The sequence below is a fragment of the Pinus tabuliformis genome, chromosome 5_2 (genome assembly GCF_031772625.1).
Source record: "Pinus tabuliformis cultivar Carrire ecotype Pingquan chromosome 5_2, CPIR1, whole genome shotgun sequence".
Taxonomy (NCBI): Eukaryota; Viridiplantae; Streptophyta; class Pinopsida; order Pinales; family Pinaceae; genus Pinus; species Pinus tabuliformis.
In genome coordinates this window covers 426,977,041-426,994,402 of record NC_142306.1, presented here as the reverse complement: position 1 = coordinate 426,994,402, position 17,362 = coordinate 426,977,041, and the positions used below count along the sequence as shown (strand labels likewise).

The 17,362-nt window shown below is 35.8% G+C and overlaps 1 protein-coding gene across 2 annotated transcripts in view; it reads left to right on the top strand.

Moving 5' to 3' along the window:
- Window positions 1–4,085: 4,085 nt before the first annotated feature.
- The window catches only part of LOC149159432 (serine/threonine protein kinase HRR25-like), an 86,509-nt gene continuing 73,232 nt past the window's right edge, over window positions 4,086–17,362 (top strand). Inside the window, exons 1-6 of one of the 2 annotated variants that reach the window (XM_089436481.1) lie at window positions 4,086–4,508; window positions 4,625–4,832; window positions 5,742–5,782; window positions 6,665–6,743; window positions 6,879–7,027; window positions 7,235–7,330. In XM_089436481.1, coding sequence (XP_089292607.1) covers window positions 4,757–4,832; window positions 5,742–5,782; window positions 6,665–6,743; window positions 6,879–7,027; window positions 7,235–7,330 — 441 coding nt within the window. In that variant the 5' untranslated portion in view covers window positions 4,086–4,508; window positions 4,625–4,756. Of the gene's footprint in view, window positions 4,509–4,592; window positions 4,833–5,741; window positions 5,783–6,664; window positions 6,744–6,878; window positions 7,028–7,234; window positions 7,331–17,362 lie in introns of both variants that reach the window. The other variant, XM_089436480.1, reaches the window with a different exon arrangement.

Below are 17,362 nucleotides of genomic sequence, written 5' to 3'. Positions count from 1 at the left end.
GAATTGGGATCTTTTGCAGCTTTTGAATAAGTGGCCATACTTCATCGTCCTTCTTCCATTCATCCCTTGCTTCGTTTATCCAATCTGGTTGGATAATAGAAATAGCACAAAATATGCTTCCACATCCTCATCCTTTCTTGAGAGTGCATCTGCAACAAAAGTTTGCTTCCATTTTCTATAGATGATGTCAAAGTCATAACCCAACATATTTGTGGCACATTTTTTCTGTTCTTCTAAAGATAATAGTTGTTCTAAAAAGTATTTAAGACTATCATGATCCATTTTTACCTTGAAGTGTCTTCCCATTCGGTAAGGTCGCCATTTCTTAAGTGCATGTAGTATTGCCAACATTTCCTTCTCATAAATGGCTTGCTTGAGATGTAGCAGTAAAAATACCCAAACACCTACATCTAAACATTTTTCACTACGATGTTGATCTACCTGTTGTTTCATTCGATTTTGCACCAAAGTGGCATTATCCTTTAAAAGTTGGAGAACTTGTTGTTGATGCTCGATGTGATCTTTCACTGCTTGAACCTTTTTCTTCTTGATATGTCCTTCTATCTTTAGAGTTTGAGGAGTGGTAATTTCTTCCAATCCTTTACAAGATATGGTCGGATTCATTTCTTGATGTTCGATGTGATCTTTCACTTGTTGAACATTTTTCTTCTTGATATCTCCTTATATCTTGATAGTTTGAGGAGTGGTAATTCCGACCAATGAATTACAAGATATGGTTGGATTCATTTCTTCTTTCTCGATGTGACCTTTCACTTCTTGCACCTTTTTCTTCTTAATATGTCCTTCTATCTTGAGAGTTTGAGGAGTGGTAATTCTTGCCAATGCTTTACAAGATATGGTCTGATTCATTTCTTCTTTATCTGGGGTTGGGTCCTGGCATATATCCTCTCTTTTGATGTTTCTTGATCCTTTTCTTCCTCCTCTTCATACTCTATGTAAAATAATTTCTTCTCAACACACTTATGACCTTTAGTGCATATCACAATTGTAACAAAGCCTTTTTTCTCTTTTTTCTTCCAATTGTTGTGGTGTAACCCTTATAGGTTGTGGAAGGTTAGGAGAAGCAACACTTCCATCTTTATAGTTGTGAGGGGTAGACTTCCTTGTTGCCATAATTTTACTTTTCAGTATGTAACAAATCCCTTTTACTCTTTCCAATTGTTGTGGTGTTGCTCTAAAGAAGGTGTTACTCTTTTTATCCTCATAATGTGCTATCATTTCCTCTGTGAAAATTGACCACGTAACAAGTTGTTTACGAGAACAAAGCCCTTTATACCATAAAAATTGATTCGGTTCTAAATATGAAGATGCAATACATACCTTTTGTAATAGTGGTACACCATGTATATCAAAATATTGCTTCATCTGAAGTATCCAATTTATCGGATCCTTGCCATCAAACTTCCTCATCTTGCTTTTTCTTGATTTTAGGAGCTCGATCTTGAAACAACTGTAACTCTGTAATTTCTGATCTTTAAGTTTTGAAATTGCAACTTGCAGTAGCCCTATGCGTCCTCTTTCCAATGCCACCAGTCTGATCCAAATTGGATTCTCCAAGGAAGAGTTATGCCAAATCTCCCACAGTGACCTAATTATAGACTAGTTCAGTAGAGCGAACTTGTACGACATGCCACATGTCACTATTTCGACATTTGGCTCTGAAAAATATATACAAGAAACTACAGTCCGTCCTCTTTCCGTACCTTCTTACGAAATTTAAATCCGATGCTCAGAGAGAAAGTTATGACGATTTTCCGCAGGTCACCTGTTTGGAATGTAATTCAGGAGTCTGCAAAAAGACCAACTTCCTCAGATCATATCTCTGCAAATATGGCGCTAAAAGCTCTGAAATTTGGACTCGAGGTTCAGTGCGATTTTGTCTCAAATGGTTTTTTTTTTTTTTTTCGTTTCTGAAACGTCGCAGAAAAAAAAGTTATAGCGAAAATGCCACGATGACCTCTTTGGAGCAGCGAAACCCTAGAATCCAAAGCTCTGATACCAAATGTTATGAAACCAGCTCACAAAAAGATAGAAAAGATAGATCAACGCCTTAGAATTCAGCCTCTTTGAGGAGGCAACCTCCTTTACATTACACAAATGAATGATTCTTTGATGATACAAATGAAAAGACCTCCTTTCTATATACAGGAGTCTAAGGGTTCATAATATAATCAGAGCCGACATAACAATAACAATGTAAGGGCACAATAATAACAATAGTGGGCTTCTATGGGGCACAATAGTAACAATATGGGCACTACATGGGTACATCAATATAATAAGGGGGTTGTACTAATAATAATAAGGGGTTACACTAGTAGTATAGGGGCCTAAAACGACCATTATTATAGCTGCAATAGCCCTAACAAATACTCGTACGTGTGAGGGAGATGGACACAAACTTCAAATTTCGACTTCTCCTTTTGTTTCCTTGTTTCTTTTAGACCTTCACTATTTTTCCTTGCTATTTTACTTAATATCAAACTTGCTTGAATTAGATGCCACAATAAGTTGAATGTTGGTCTATATATAGTCTCTTTTGTGTGGTTGAATCACCTTCATGAGGTCAACTTGATAAGTGTTGAAGTTGACTTGGTGGAGGAGGGACTAGACATATTTTTGATACAAATTTTTTTTTTCTTGACATAAGAAGCCCAAGAAGGGTCTAAAACATGATGATAAGGACAATGACTCATGACACAACCCTAGAAGCACTCAATGGGTGCTTTGACCTATAACCATAATAAATAGAGCATGAAACTCATGTTTAAAATATTTTTTCTTTGATCTTTATACTACTTTTCTTTTCTTCTCTTTTGCAAATACATAAAAATTACATCATGTCATGAGTCAATCAACAATTATGAAGGTTGATGCTAGTTACATTTTCAACAAATTGGACTTGGAAACATTATTGTAATAAAATAGGCCACAATGCATTATGTAAAACAACATCTTTCCTTTTACAACATATCCACCTTATATTCTCTTCAATGTTCCCTTCCCCCACTTTAAGAGTATGCTAATATTCATCAATCATTAATACTACTCAAAAGTAAACAACAACATGAAGTTATTATTATCACTATTTTTCTTTCTAAGACAAAAATAATGAAGTATAAAGTGTAATTTCTTCTTCTTCTTCTTTTATTTATTTATTTATTTTTTCTTCAGACTCCACATTAGTGAATGCTATGTCCACTAAATATTTGTACTAGGGAAATCCACTCGAAGGAATCACTTCCTTTTGGTTCAACCACAAAGCCTGACCCCGAAAATATCGAAAAAATTAAACTCGTAACATAACAAAAATACTTAAAAAAACTTGACCAATTAAACTAATCCTCAAAACTTTCCTTTTTCTTTTTAAAATTATTTTATTTAAACTTTTGATTTTAATTTATTCTTTTCCCTTTTAACTTTTTAGTTCTTTTATTTAAACATTCTTAATGTTACTTATGATATGGAAGTGGATAGCAATACGGAGTTAGCGTGACTTAATAAAAAGTCATTCTAGATTATTAATTTATTTTTTTAATCTCGCACGATTCCTTTTTAATTGTTAAATCAATGTTGTTGACTAATGAAAAATTAACAATACTGATAATTCTTTTTTTGTCAGAATATTTCGACAAATATAATTGAGCTTTCAAATCTCTTGGTACAAATCTGACGATGTTGACCACGTAACAAGAGTTATATTCTTCTCAAGTTAAAGTTAGTGGAGAACTTAAGGACAGATATATTACATCACGGTTACCAGATGTATTAGAAATCGTTCTTTAACTTCAAAAGAAAAACACTTGCACATCACCCATGTATGTAAATTGTGATTGAAATTCGTTGTTTAGAAAACAAAATTCACTTTGTATAAACAAAGACAAAAGACATTACATCATGAGCCATCCAGCGAAAACTTACACCATGGGCCAAGGCTTAGAGGGCAAGACCGACATGCACCTCGTGTAGATGGGTGACCACTTGCCATTGGAGGGCTTACGGGTGGGGTGAACTATTCAGTAGGTGGTGCTCTATGGCCCCACATCAAAGGTGGAAGGCAATATAAGCTTCAAATCTAGGCTGCAAAGGATGGGGCGCAGAGGGTTTGAACCCACTGTCATAGTTAGGGTCAGATAGACCCTGGTTTGTGTCTTCCGAAAAGAGGAAGGACATGGAAGACTGAACAAGCCCCAGCCCAAGCCCAAGCCCAAGCCCAAAAGCCCATTGAGCCTTTACTGAAATGAAGCCCAGATGACTGAAATCTCATAATAATTACAATAGGAATGATAAGGTTGATGGGCTTCATGATTGGAATCTAATATTGCAGCATGCTTCTTTGATTTCTAGTGCGAATTTCAGGTGTGTGTTGTGTGTGGCATTTTTGGAATAAGAATCATGCAATAAGAGCTGAAAGCTGATGTGGGCATCTTTGAAAATGGTCCCAATGAGCCTAGAAATGTGTTTAAACTAGTGGGTTGCTGATTTTGGTAAGTGGGTATACGATTTTCTTTGTGTTTGAGCTCAATACATGCAATATACTTGATTATTATCTGGGCAATGTATGACCTCAGAGCTTATGGATCATGCCTGCCTACTGTGAAAGGATCAAGCGGAGAAAAGATAAAATGAGGGCATTTTAATTGGCTTCAGATCGGATTGGAATTAGAGGATTTCAGTATATAGTCTGATATAACAGGAACATCAATAGATTATCACATTATCTCTTGAGCCAGGCATGGAGCCAAAGGTGGGGGAGAAATACAGACTGGGGAGAAAAATTGGCAGCGGTTCATTCGGGGAAATATACCTTGGTAAGTTCTTACTTCTTTTGTGTTTGGGCACACCCAATTTGATTTGTAATGTAATCAAGGTCATAGTATACTTGGATGCGGTTGAATGGGTGCGTTCAGATTTTTAATTTTATCATCATTTTATGTATGCTTGGATGCGTTTTTATATAATATCGATGGGGATATCTACAACAGTCTGATGAGAATAAATAGTTCTTCTATTATTGTGAATTGTGTATATTGGTGGTTTTCCACAAACTTTTCTGCGTCGTGACAATCGGCATTCCATGGGATCTGGATTGTTGCAATGGGCATATAACAGTTTTATATTTGTTTTTCCTGGATCGTACCTGCAAAGCTGAAGCCTGCCATACAGTTCTCATCCCGAGTGCCATTTTTAGGAAAGATGTAGATACTGTCGATGTTGGAACTGAAGCAGACTTTCATTTTAAGCTGGCGAAGCCCGGGGTTCAAATATAACCCACCTTCTCACCCTGACCTTGGAGGTCGACATCGGCTGCTTGTAAATTTTCGATGGTTGCGCTCTATCTGCTCAATATTTCATGATTTTGCTGAGTGGTCGTGGGTGACCTGGGATACATGATTATGCTCAGTAAGTAGGGATGAATGGTAGAAGCTCATTAGATTGCCTTTCCATGCCTGGAAGAAAAGTCATTCCTACCTGGACAAGTGTCGGCTCATTGGTGAATTGGACTTGCTCACTCTCCTTGTTTATGTAGGAAGGGGATCTTGTGCGACCTAGGTTCTTTGATAAAACATTCACTCTTTAAGCAATATAACCTTCACTTCTCTGTAAGGAAAAAGACACAGATTTTCTTTTATCGCGTTGTGCATTTCGGTCGGAATTGATTAAGATGCTTGTTATTTGTTTTCTCTGTTTTGACATTCTATTCTGTTTGTATTTTTCAGGGACCAATATTTTGACAAATGAGGAAGTTGGCATTAAACTGGTATGGTCATTTCTTTCTTGGAAAGTCATTGAAAACGTGAATTATGGGTCAGTCAGCTAATAGATCTCAAACTCCAAAGATCTTGCCTTTAGCCTTTTTGATTCAGTTTATTTGTATAAGTTATTTGCTTCATTCATATGTTGGTGGCACCACATAAAAGTGATTGTCTTGTTATTTATTTCCTTTGTCTTGTATTTGTCGGAGATACATATCGCAGAATTCCTTCAACAGATCTCGCGTTAAACATTTGCTGGCACACGTCTTTTAAAATTATCAAGATGCAGAAGGAATTTATAGTAATTTCCTGAAATAGACCTAAAATTGATTGCCTGATGCCAGACAAAGTGAAGTAGCATGTTGTCTGGACTAAGCTATATGGACTACTACTCTTTTTGTCTATATCCACATGGAACTTGAGAGTACAATAATATATTAAGAAATGAAGAAAACTTTGGCAATGTGCTTCCTGGCCAGATTAGGTAAAAGTTAAAACCGAATAGTGAATTTCTTATGAGAGAGATAGTTTTTGCAGACTTATATGTGAACCATAAAAGGTAATTAACATTGGAGTTCATTTAGGGTATAGCTGAAATAAATGTAACTGTCTAAAGTTTGTCAAGGAAGATTCATGGGATCTTAATATGCACCTGTTGCTTCCGCAAATCATTCACGTGCTTGCCCATTCTTATATTTCACACCAAGAAATTCAGTTGTTATTTTTACTATTCTTTCAGGCTTTTGCTGAAGTATTTTTTCTTCTATGATCTGTGTATTTGTAATGTAATGTACAAGCAACTTAATATCTGATGTGATCCTTCTTCCTTTTATAGCATGCACATTTTTCGCTATTGTATTTATCTAATGATCTTTTTTATCAAACAGGAAAGTGTGAAAACTAAGCACCCTCAGCTGTTGTATGAGTCCAAAGTTTACAGAATACTCCAAGGAGGAGGAACAGAAGGTGAACATACTGTTCCCAATTTGCCAATTCTTCAATGTTATCACAAGGGTTTGTTGTTATATTAAGTTTTGCTTTTCGTTATATCTATCTTAATTTTTGGTTAAATCTATTTTAATCACACTGTTGAATGAGCAGGTGGTATCCCAAATGTAAGATGGTTTGGTGTAGAAGGTGATTACAATGCCATGGTCCTTGATCTTCTTGGGCCAAGTCTTGAAGACTTATTTAATTACTGTAATAGAAAGCTTTCCTTGAAGACTGCATTGATGCTTGCTGATCAGCTGGTGGGTATTCCTTTCCTTCAGCTCTTTTAATATGAGTTAAAATACTACTGGTTACAATCTTTTTTTCATTGTAACATGTTTTCACTGGTTAGTTGATAATTGCAAAGTCCATTGATTGAAATCTTAAATATTCTGAAATCCTACCAGGTGGTGGGATTAATACCATGAACTAAATGGCTAAAATTTGGCTCTCATTGTGGATGTCAGATTAAAAGGATTGAGTATGTACACAGCAAGAGCTTCCTTCATCGAGATATAAAACCTGATAATTTTCTAATGGGTCTTGGGCGGAAGGCAAATCAGGTTAATTTGCTATAAATTTTCAGATTAAATGCTCTTATTCATATTATATCCTAACATACATTAACATATTAGGGGTCTCTATTAGCTAGGATTACAACTTATAAATTATTATAGACAAATGACTAATTACATAAATTAGTATTGAAACAATGACAAATTATTTTTTTCTTTCCAAGAAAAAACCTGTAACTTGTATTTCAAGAAGAAAAAAGTTACATTCAGTACATATCATGTAGTGAAAACTGAATAATTTGATGTCATACTCTTAAAGAAAACTAGCTGTCTATACTGACCTATTTTTGCCTTTATATGTTCAAAATTGGGACTTGTGCCCTTTACAAAAAAGCTAGAAGCCTAAAACCCATCATGACCTGTAAAAACAACACTATATAAAACACCAGAATAACTGTCTGGGAAAAAGGAGCTACAAGGATCATCATCTTCATACTTGTGCCTTTATCTGTTCAAAATTAGGACTTGTGCCCTTAGAAAAAAGCCAGAAGTCTAAAAACCATCATGGCCTGTAAAAACAGAAGTAAATAAACACCAGAATAACTGTGTAGGAAAAAAATGAGCTACAGGGATCACCATCTTCAAAGTTTCAAACAAAATTGGGGTACAGGACCCCTCCAACAAAACGGGCACATCACTGGTGAAGAATAGGAGATAGTTGGGTGCGACAACCTCCTCTGTGCTCCTCCATTGCTTTAGATCCAATCTGACCTGTCACTTGTCGCTGCCACTTTTGAGAATGCATCTGCCTTGGTGTTGAAAGACCTTTTTACATGCTTGAAAGAAATTTCAGTGAACGATCTAAAAACAGTTTTAACTTGTTCCAGCAGAGATCCAAGAACGCCTGCAGCCTGACAATGCACCTTTCTGTAGCAAGTTGCAACAGATTAAGAATGCATGCAATTCAACCCAATTATTAGTACATCTGCCCAGAAGTGCATTGAGAGTGACATAATTATTCTCGGAAATGAATAAGACACTCCCAGCACCATAAGAACCAGGATTCCCCTGGCTTGCTCCATCAAGATATCCTTAGGAGTAAGATTTATCAATTGCTGGAGGATCATTTGGCCTTGGGTCCTTCTGCTTTGGAGGTTGTTTGACATTATTATAAATATATTTTATATGGTGGAAAACCTCAAGTGGTGAGGAGTCAGGACTTACCTTCGAACAGATTCCTATTCCTTGTGGTGTACAAGGCCCAGGAGACTATGACTGGTAATGCCATATGGAGTCCCAAAGCTGGATTCTCCATCCATATTCTGAAACCATCAACTGAGGTGTCTCCACCAACTTTGTGCACCCCTGCCAAAACTTATAGCATCTTTCCAAAATTTCTTTTGCAAAGGGACATTCCATTAGAATGTGCTTTATAGATTCAGAGTCATTTATATGCAAAATAGGCTTGCTATGACCCTACCATGCTCTCTTCTGAAATACCTCCCAGATAAGTGCTTTATTATTTAGTACCAATGAAAAAATGACAAATTTCTGGACTGTGTGAATAGTTCAAATTAAACAAATTTGTAACCAATACATCTGACATTGGTCAAGTTTCAGGGTATTTTAGGTACTTTATAGATATAGGGGTTAAATGCAAGGCAAATTAACTGTCAAGATAATGTTGACATAAGTTTGTGTTGGTGTGTTAATTCAACTAATCTGACTAGTTGAAGTACCTGCGGAATGTTTTGGGTGGTAAGACTTTCAACATGAACTAAATGTTTAGAAGATGAAAAACCATCCAAATGAAATAAGGTAGCATGTTTTGTTTCAAGGATAATATTTGTTTTTTCCAATCTGAATTTAAGTAGGATGCTATAGTGGCTCAAAAATTATAACATATTTGAAGGTTTTAAAACCTTAAATAATTTATATTGGAAGGCTTAAGTAGGATGTCATATGCCTCAGAAGTTAGAGACATATTTGAAGGTCTCAAAACTCTAAAATATTCATATTGGAATGATGATGAATGTGATATGCTCAGGATGCTTTTCATAGCCATTTTTTTAAGATAGTAGGCTTCACTGTATTGAAAAAACACGGTTTACATGCATTGTTAAAGGTTTTAAGATCATAAAATAAGGCCATGAGTAACATTATGATTTGGGTGCTTTTCATAGACATTTTATTTATTTTATTTGATTTTTTTCGTATGAACCAGTTGGGGGAATTGGCAACTAGGCAAAATCTCACCCACTCAATATGAGGTCAAAACTCCCTGGCTGCCATTATAACCCCCAATTTTTTTCACGCAAAGCCTGTAATCACGTGCTGGGGTTAATCAGGGGATTTGAACCGAAGTGGGCAGCATTAACACCGTTATTCCCAATCACTTGGGCTGCCCCCTGATGTGTTTTATCGACATATTAGTAAGATAAGCTGGTTTGCTGTATTGGGGAAGTGCAACTGACAGGTTAATTTAAAGCTTAATTGCATTCTTCCTTGCAACCTTTTAAGGGGTTTGGTCAGTACTCTGCATAAAAAGTATCTGGAGAACCAAAGCTTGTCAAACTTGATCCTTATAAGCTGGTTTTCTGGATTGAAAAAGTGCAACTGCAAGTTAATTTAAATCTTAATTGCATTCTTCCTTGCAGCCATTTAAGGGGTTTGCTCAGGACTCACATAAAAAGCATCTGAAGAACCAAAGCTTGTCAAAACTTGATTCCTTTAAATACAATATCTTATAATAGATGTGCTATGGCCTTACCAGTTTCTATTCTGTCATTAATATGGAACATATTCCACAACTTTGCTGAAGGGTGAATGTTGGCTACAAATTCTTGTGTGAGAGATACACACACATACGACTATTCATTCTTGACGAGGACAAGGTGGAATTATATTGTTAGAAGTTTTGAGTGACCTTGATATCCTATGTCTGAAATGTTTCTCCATAATGGCAGCAGAGTATGTAAACAAATTGCAGCTACCATTCTTGAATTTCGTTAGCATTTCCATTTGATGTTTTTTGACGTAGTATTCTCTGCATAGCGTTTAAAAGAACCCTTATTTTATTTATGTTTGTCACAAAGATCTTGATTCTATGTGGGTGCATGCCCCAAAGTGGTTTTTTCTTGTCAACACTCCTTGGAAATGGAACTAACCAACTCGTGTATGCAATCATGTATCTTTCCATTTCAGGAATCCTCTTTTGCAGTCTTAATGTTTTATGCGATTCCTTTGCTCTTTCCTTTTGGAAGTACATCAACATAGATTTGGCAACTAAAACTTCTAGGTAAATCTAGTTATGAAGATGGAAGGCAGGTAAGTCGGTAAGAACCTTAACTAGTTATAATGGTGCAATGTTGCACGAAGCGGGGACATTTTTTGGAAGCAGATCCGCAGAAGCGTCATTTCCCAAAAATCTAGGAAGCGAAGCATCTACTATGTATATATATATTTTATATTTTTTTGCATTTATATTAAAAAAAACATCCAAAATACCAAATTAGTTGTAGAAGACATGAAAACATGCATATTTTTACATAAATCAAGATAGATATGGCATCCATAATACATCGACGATTAATTATTCGAGAAACATACACCAAATTTTTTAAACTGTAAAACATAAAACATTTAGAAGACAAAATCATCAAGCATTCAAGTAACTTATTTAGCAAGTGAGCAACTGTCAATATGAGTCATGTCCAAAATTCAAATTATAATGTTTACAAAATAGGCCACCCGGCCACCACCAAGACTCAAGTACACACTGAACTAGGAAGAGTAAGGCAATAAAGTTCAAATTCACAACAAGACTACAAGTCTAATCTATGACAAAAGTGGTATACTGTGAATACATCTAGTATCTACTAATCTCTCCTCCTTCCACAACGAAAAGTACATGAGCCTTCACGTGGTGGCAATGAAGAAGATGGTGGCTCTGGAAGTTGTGGTAGTGGAATTGGTGAAGGTGAAGCCCCTGTTGTTGGTGTTGAAGCATGGAACTTGGAAACCATGGGACCAGATGCGGGTGGCATCTCAACTCGATCATCATCGTCCTGGATAAGAGCATCCTCCAATTGCTCTAATTGCAACACTCCATGCTCCAAATTGGGCTCCTCTCGATTTTTGTCCCAAACCTTAAGGCCTTTATTAGTTTTTGCATCATCACAGTAATGGGACAACAATTGCAAGTTGTAGTGAACATAAACCAAACTCTTTGCCCGGTCAAAATTTAACCTTTTTATTTTAACAAGCCATGCTCCAACACCTCTCTGCAGAAGAAGTGTTTACCACCTGTGATAGCACCCGCAACGCCAAAGTTTGTATAAGCGGAGTAGCACCTCCATGCATTTTCCACCACTCAAGAGAAGATAAATGTAGCAAACAAATACTGTAACTTGTTTGTACTTACAATGTAGGATACACAAATATGTAGTAAATGATATATGTATTGATAAGTTGATAGAATGAATGATGTTACGTTGCCTTTATGACAGTTGCCTATATAGGCATTGACTTTCCATGAAGGTGAATGGTCATGTCATTTGACCTTTTAACCTTTCAAAGCTTAGTAATTAATCAATTAATTATTTTTAATATTTTATTATTATTTATTTAATTAATATTTTATGAATTATTTTATTTATAACATTGCCACCCCCTTAAAAGATGCTTTGTCCTCAAAGCATAATGAAAACAATTCTGTCTGGTTGTGCATGTTGCTCATCTCTGGTTTGACTTCGACATCTTAGGGTCAATTTTCTTCATTGTGGACTCTCTCTCTCTCTCTTTCTCTATCTATCTATCTATCTATATATATATATATATATACAGTAACTTTATTATAATTTGACAAAATCACTTTATTATAATCAATTAATATTTTATTAATTGATTATTCCTTTTTTTAAATTTTTAATTCACTTAGTATAATCAAATCCCTTTTTAAAAGTGTGAATTGTATCGTCGTGTCTCTTCTTGATAATGGCATCCATTCCTTGCTTTTTGTGGATGTGTATCCATAGATTAATTTCAATAATGAAAACGATTCTCTCTGGTTGTGCATGTTGCTCATCTCTGGGTTGACTTCGACATCTTAGGGTTAATTTTCTTCATTGTGGACTCTCTCTCTCTCTCTCTATATATATATATAGTAACTTTATTATAATTTGACAAAATCACTTTATTTTAATCAATTAGTATTTTATTAATTGATTCCTTTTTATTTTTATTTTTAATTCACTTAATATATAGTCAAATCCCCTTTTTAAAAGTTTGAATTGTATTGTCGTGTCTCTTCTTGATAATGGCATCTATTCCTTGCTTTTTGTGGATGTGTATCCATAGATTAATTTCAATAATAAAGGCGAGTTGTAAAGACCAAAAAAAAAACATATGTAAAACAGTAAAAGAGATTTTAACCTGAACCTGTAATTATTTTTCTTGAAATCTAACAGAATTGTTGAAGGTACCTACCTGTGCCCTTGTGATTGATGATGCCTCTAGCTCCCTGCTTCAGTTACCAAAAGACCGAATCCACCCAGCCAAACTGAGCAGAACCTGGCTACTCAATCCAGTGAGCTTCTTAGTTGAAGCCGACTGTTCCCCCGTGCCCAGAACCTCAGAACAATTCAGACTCTTCCTGTGGATGATTTCCTGTAGATAATGTTCCTCCTCCTTCAGATTTTCTTCCCTCTGTTTCCCTTCTAAATCTCTGTTCCGTGGTTTTTATCCGGTTGCTTGGCGGTGGCCGCTCTTCCATCAGCAGCCCACCACTTAGTTTGCTGGTGACACGCTCCTTTGTCACGTATTATCTCCCTTATCTCTTTTAAAGGTCACGTATATATGTTTTATGATTTAATAAATCACCCTTATCTCTTTTAAAGGTCACGTATATATGTTTTATGATTTAATAAATCACATTATGTTTTATTAAAGTACTCTTTTAATAGAAACATTATAACTTTATACTTAGTACCCCTTTTTAATTAATTTCTTATATATATTTTAAAATTATTTTATTAATTTATTAGTATAATTTTTTTTTTAATTAATAATCTGGAATATATAATTTATATAGTCCTCTTTTAATATTTACCCATACATTAAGCAATATGGGTGTTGATGGATGAGTAGAACCTCTATTCGAAGAAGTGTCATGGTATTTAGTACTTATAGTTAATTTAGTATATAAATACTAGTGCAGTGTATGCAACACATGCATATGTAGCTATCATATGCATGCATTGTATGCCTGCTATTATTCTTGCGTTCTCTATATTTATAGATAGGTCGTTACACGAGTTGTGTTTCACTAAATTCTTGAGGACATCTTTGACTTTGGTTTTTCGTCCTTTCTTCTTTTCACGACTTTTATCCCTGTCATATGACACGGTCTAGAATTTCTTGGTTTGAACCTATGTATTGAACCATCCCAGTTGAAGAAATCACACAAATTATCGAAGGCTTCTCCAGACTCGAGAACTATCTCTGGCAACGAAATTTTATGGAGCATATGGTCGATGTTCAAAGTGTGTTTCAATTTCTGAGCATCACGATAATAAGGAAAATACTTCTTGTAGGTCTTGAACTCATTGAAATTGTTGCCTAAAATAATTTTATTCAGATTGGCAGCCGTCGAGTTTGATGCCAATACATTACCATACAAAAAAACATCACAGTGTGGCATGAAGAACAGTGTGGATTGAACAACGTGGGTCTGTCCACTGCCCTCCTACCATTTTCGTTTAGAGAGAGAGGTGCAATCCAAGGTACTGATGGCTTCTTGATCTGGTGCAGACAAAACAAAATCATACACCACAATATCATTCACCTAGGGGAATTTTTCTCTTAATAACAGGGCCAAACGTAACTGCACGTGATTGCAATCCAGATGAATCTGATTCTTGTCCTTATCAGTATCAAGCTCATCTTCGTTATAATCCATTTTTCCAGCGCAATGGTGAACCGGTTGTAACTGTGAATGTTGCGGGTCTGTGTTTATCACTTTTTCTAATAGTGCCACAAATTTGGGTTCTGGATTTGTTTGATGAAGTCTGAATAAAAATAAAAATTTCTGAAATTTTCACCAGCAAGCTGTATTTCCCTGATTATTTCCCAAACTTTTACATTGGTTTTTACTTTGGATGTAATGATCCCCATAATTGTCAATCCAAAAAATTTGAACTGTATTTTATCGCAGAAAGAAAGGAAACTGTTGAATCGTATGTAGGAATTACTATGGAATAATTGGATACACTACTTGTGTATATATGTGTGTTTTTTTGTGTGTTAAAGATGTCGCAAGGTTTCTGCATAGGCCCAGTCTTTGTCCATCCAACAGACTACACAAGGCTCAACCTTATAAAACAATGGAAGAATGATGCTCCTTAAATCCTTCACGAGGACAAGTTCATCCAAATACCATCTAGATTGCTCATACGTTGGATAAAAAAATAGAACGTGGACAAAATCACTTGTGATAGCGTGTTCTATTTGGGAAGAGATATTTTTCGCTCTCTTCCAATTTGTTCCTATCCAAAAAGACCCGCAATACTCGATGATGAAGACATTCGTCAGGGTGTCTGGCCAAGGTATTTTTACATTCGGTTTATTATGAATTCAAGCCTCTTTTATGTCAAGTTGGATTGGACCCGGTTCCCTTTCTAATGCACCTTGAACAAGGCTAGAAGTAGGAGACATGATATTTTTCAATTCTTATGTATTGTCCTTTTCCATGTCAATTTCCATTGAACCTATGTCCCTTTTTGCTGCATTTCTGCTGATCTTGTGGCTGATTTTAGATTTACTAATTTTCTCGGAAGAGTTCCTTGCAACTACATCTGGAGTCTCTTCTATATCACTATGAGGAGTTCCTAATTCAACATGTTCAACATCCCTTTCCTGGATAGAGCATTCTTTATTGTTAGTCTCTTTCATTTCAATTCCATTGTAGAAATTGAATATGTTTCAAAAAGCTTTATTGATTTTGTGAGTATTTCTCTCATTTCAAGTAATAATTCTCGCCTAGTTTTATGGTCATAATCTTGGGAATATGTTCCCATGATTTTTGCACCTAAGGCTTAATGGACAGATTGTGCAGTGGTTAACGTCCAGAGTGTCGAATGGCTTTGATACCACTGTAGCAAAACAAATAGTGTAACTTGTTTGTACTTACAATGTAGGATACACAAATGTGTAGTAAATAATATGCATATTGATAAGTTGATAGAATGAATGTTGTTACATCGCCTTCGTGACGGTTGCCTATATAGGCATTGAATGGCCACGAAGGTGAATGGTCATGTCATTTGACCTTTTAACCTTTCATAACTTAATAATTAATCAATCAATTAATTAATTATTTTTAATATTTTATTATTATTTATTTAATTAATATTTTATGAATTATTTTATTCAAAGAATAAATTCTCTCGATCTCTAATTGCCTGCATGCTCCCAAATGGACTAGTGATAAGCGTGTAGTTGCTCAAATGTTTCTGTAGCATGGCAGAGTCCTCATTAGGGACTAATTTATCCAATGCTTTCATATAACCAGGCAGAACTTTTGGATCTAGGTGTGGTTTTCTCTTGCTCCCCCCTAGGTGTTCATGTTGAAAGTCATGATGGATGATAGTATTTAGGTGTTAGAACATATGCTAAGGCATGCAATGGAATGTTTAGCATGTCCCATCGTTTTTCCACCTCTGCACGAATCAATGTTTTAAAACTCCGACTCGGCCGAGGGTCGACTCCGACTTCGACTCCAACTTGGTATCAACTCGGCTGGCTCGATTTCAATGACTCAGTCATTGTAAAAAATACATTAAATATTTATTTTTTATAAAAACACATAATTTTAAAGATTTTCATTCATGTTTCCAAACACATAGCATTAGAATATAGATAGAAGACAACATATGATCAAAGTAGGCTCATGAATATATCCATTATATCAAAATGGCACTCAGTGCACTGTCCAATACATACACGATGATGATATAGAGATCAAAACAAAAACACATAAGCAAGGAGGCTATAAATGGCCTCTACAACAAAAGTTTGTGACCAATACTACTAGCTACTGCTAGAGTTGCCAACATCATCTGGCTCAGTGTTACTTGGGAGCGGGAGTGAAAGCGGGGAGCGAGAGCGAAAACGGGAGCGGGAGCAACATTTTCAGAAGCTCCCGGTTTGGGAGTGAATCCCGGAGGAGTTCAACAACCAATGTCACTAACATCAAGGTACATAGAGGGATTGGTGCTCTTGATTAAATATGAGTTCCATACCTTAATACATGACAAAATTCAATGGAAACACTGCAATCCCCCAATCCTGAAATCCTGAAAAACTGATAAGTCTGCTGGATTTTGAATGAAATCTAAAATTCTACTTTCTCCATATGAAATCCAATGAGGTTGGAACCACTCTCAAACATCCTGAGTCATTTCATGGTAATGTTAAAAATTTAAGTAAAAGGATGAAAATGAAGATTAAGGAGAATGTCACTTTTACTTTAAGAATTTAACATTACCATGAAATTTGAATAGCATATCAATACTAGGAGAGGGGAATGGACCCCAAAGACCAAAAAACCAATTAATAAAACCATTTGGAGTCCCCCACACTCAGAAAAAACATAAAAAAATAAAAAAAATTGCGTTTTTGGGGGTTCACTGGCCGCTTTCCTTGACCCGGCCGGGTTGATACGGACTTGGTCGAGCTCGGCCGACCGAACCGGTTCAACCACCGAGTTGAATTTTTTTGGTCGACTTGGACCAACTCGGCCGAGTCGGTTCCAAGCCAACTGGGTTTAAAAACACTGGCACGAATATAATTGTACAAGGTGATATGTCTAGGCTCAACAATGTCTTTAATCTGCTCTAGCATGTTATCTATCTGTTCATACACCTCCCCAATTATTGGCCAATATGAATCTGCAAACTTGATCATGTAATAAATTGGTTTGGTGAATTGTAAAACATATTTAATCTGTGACCAAAAGTAACTGTCAAGAATAGTGTCCTTGTCTACATCAGCACCATCTCTATAAATGTTAATGTCATCCTA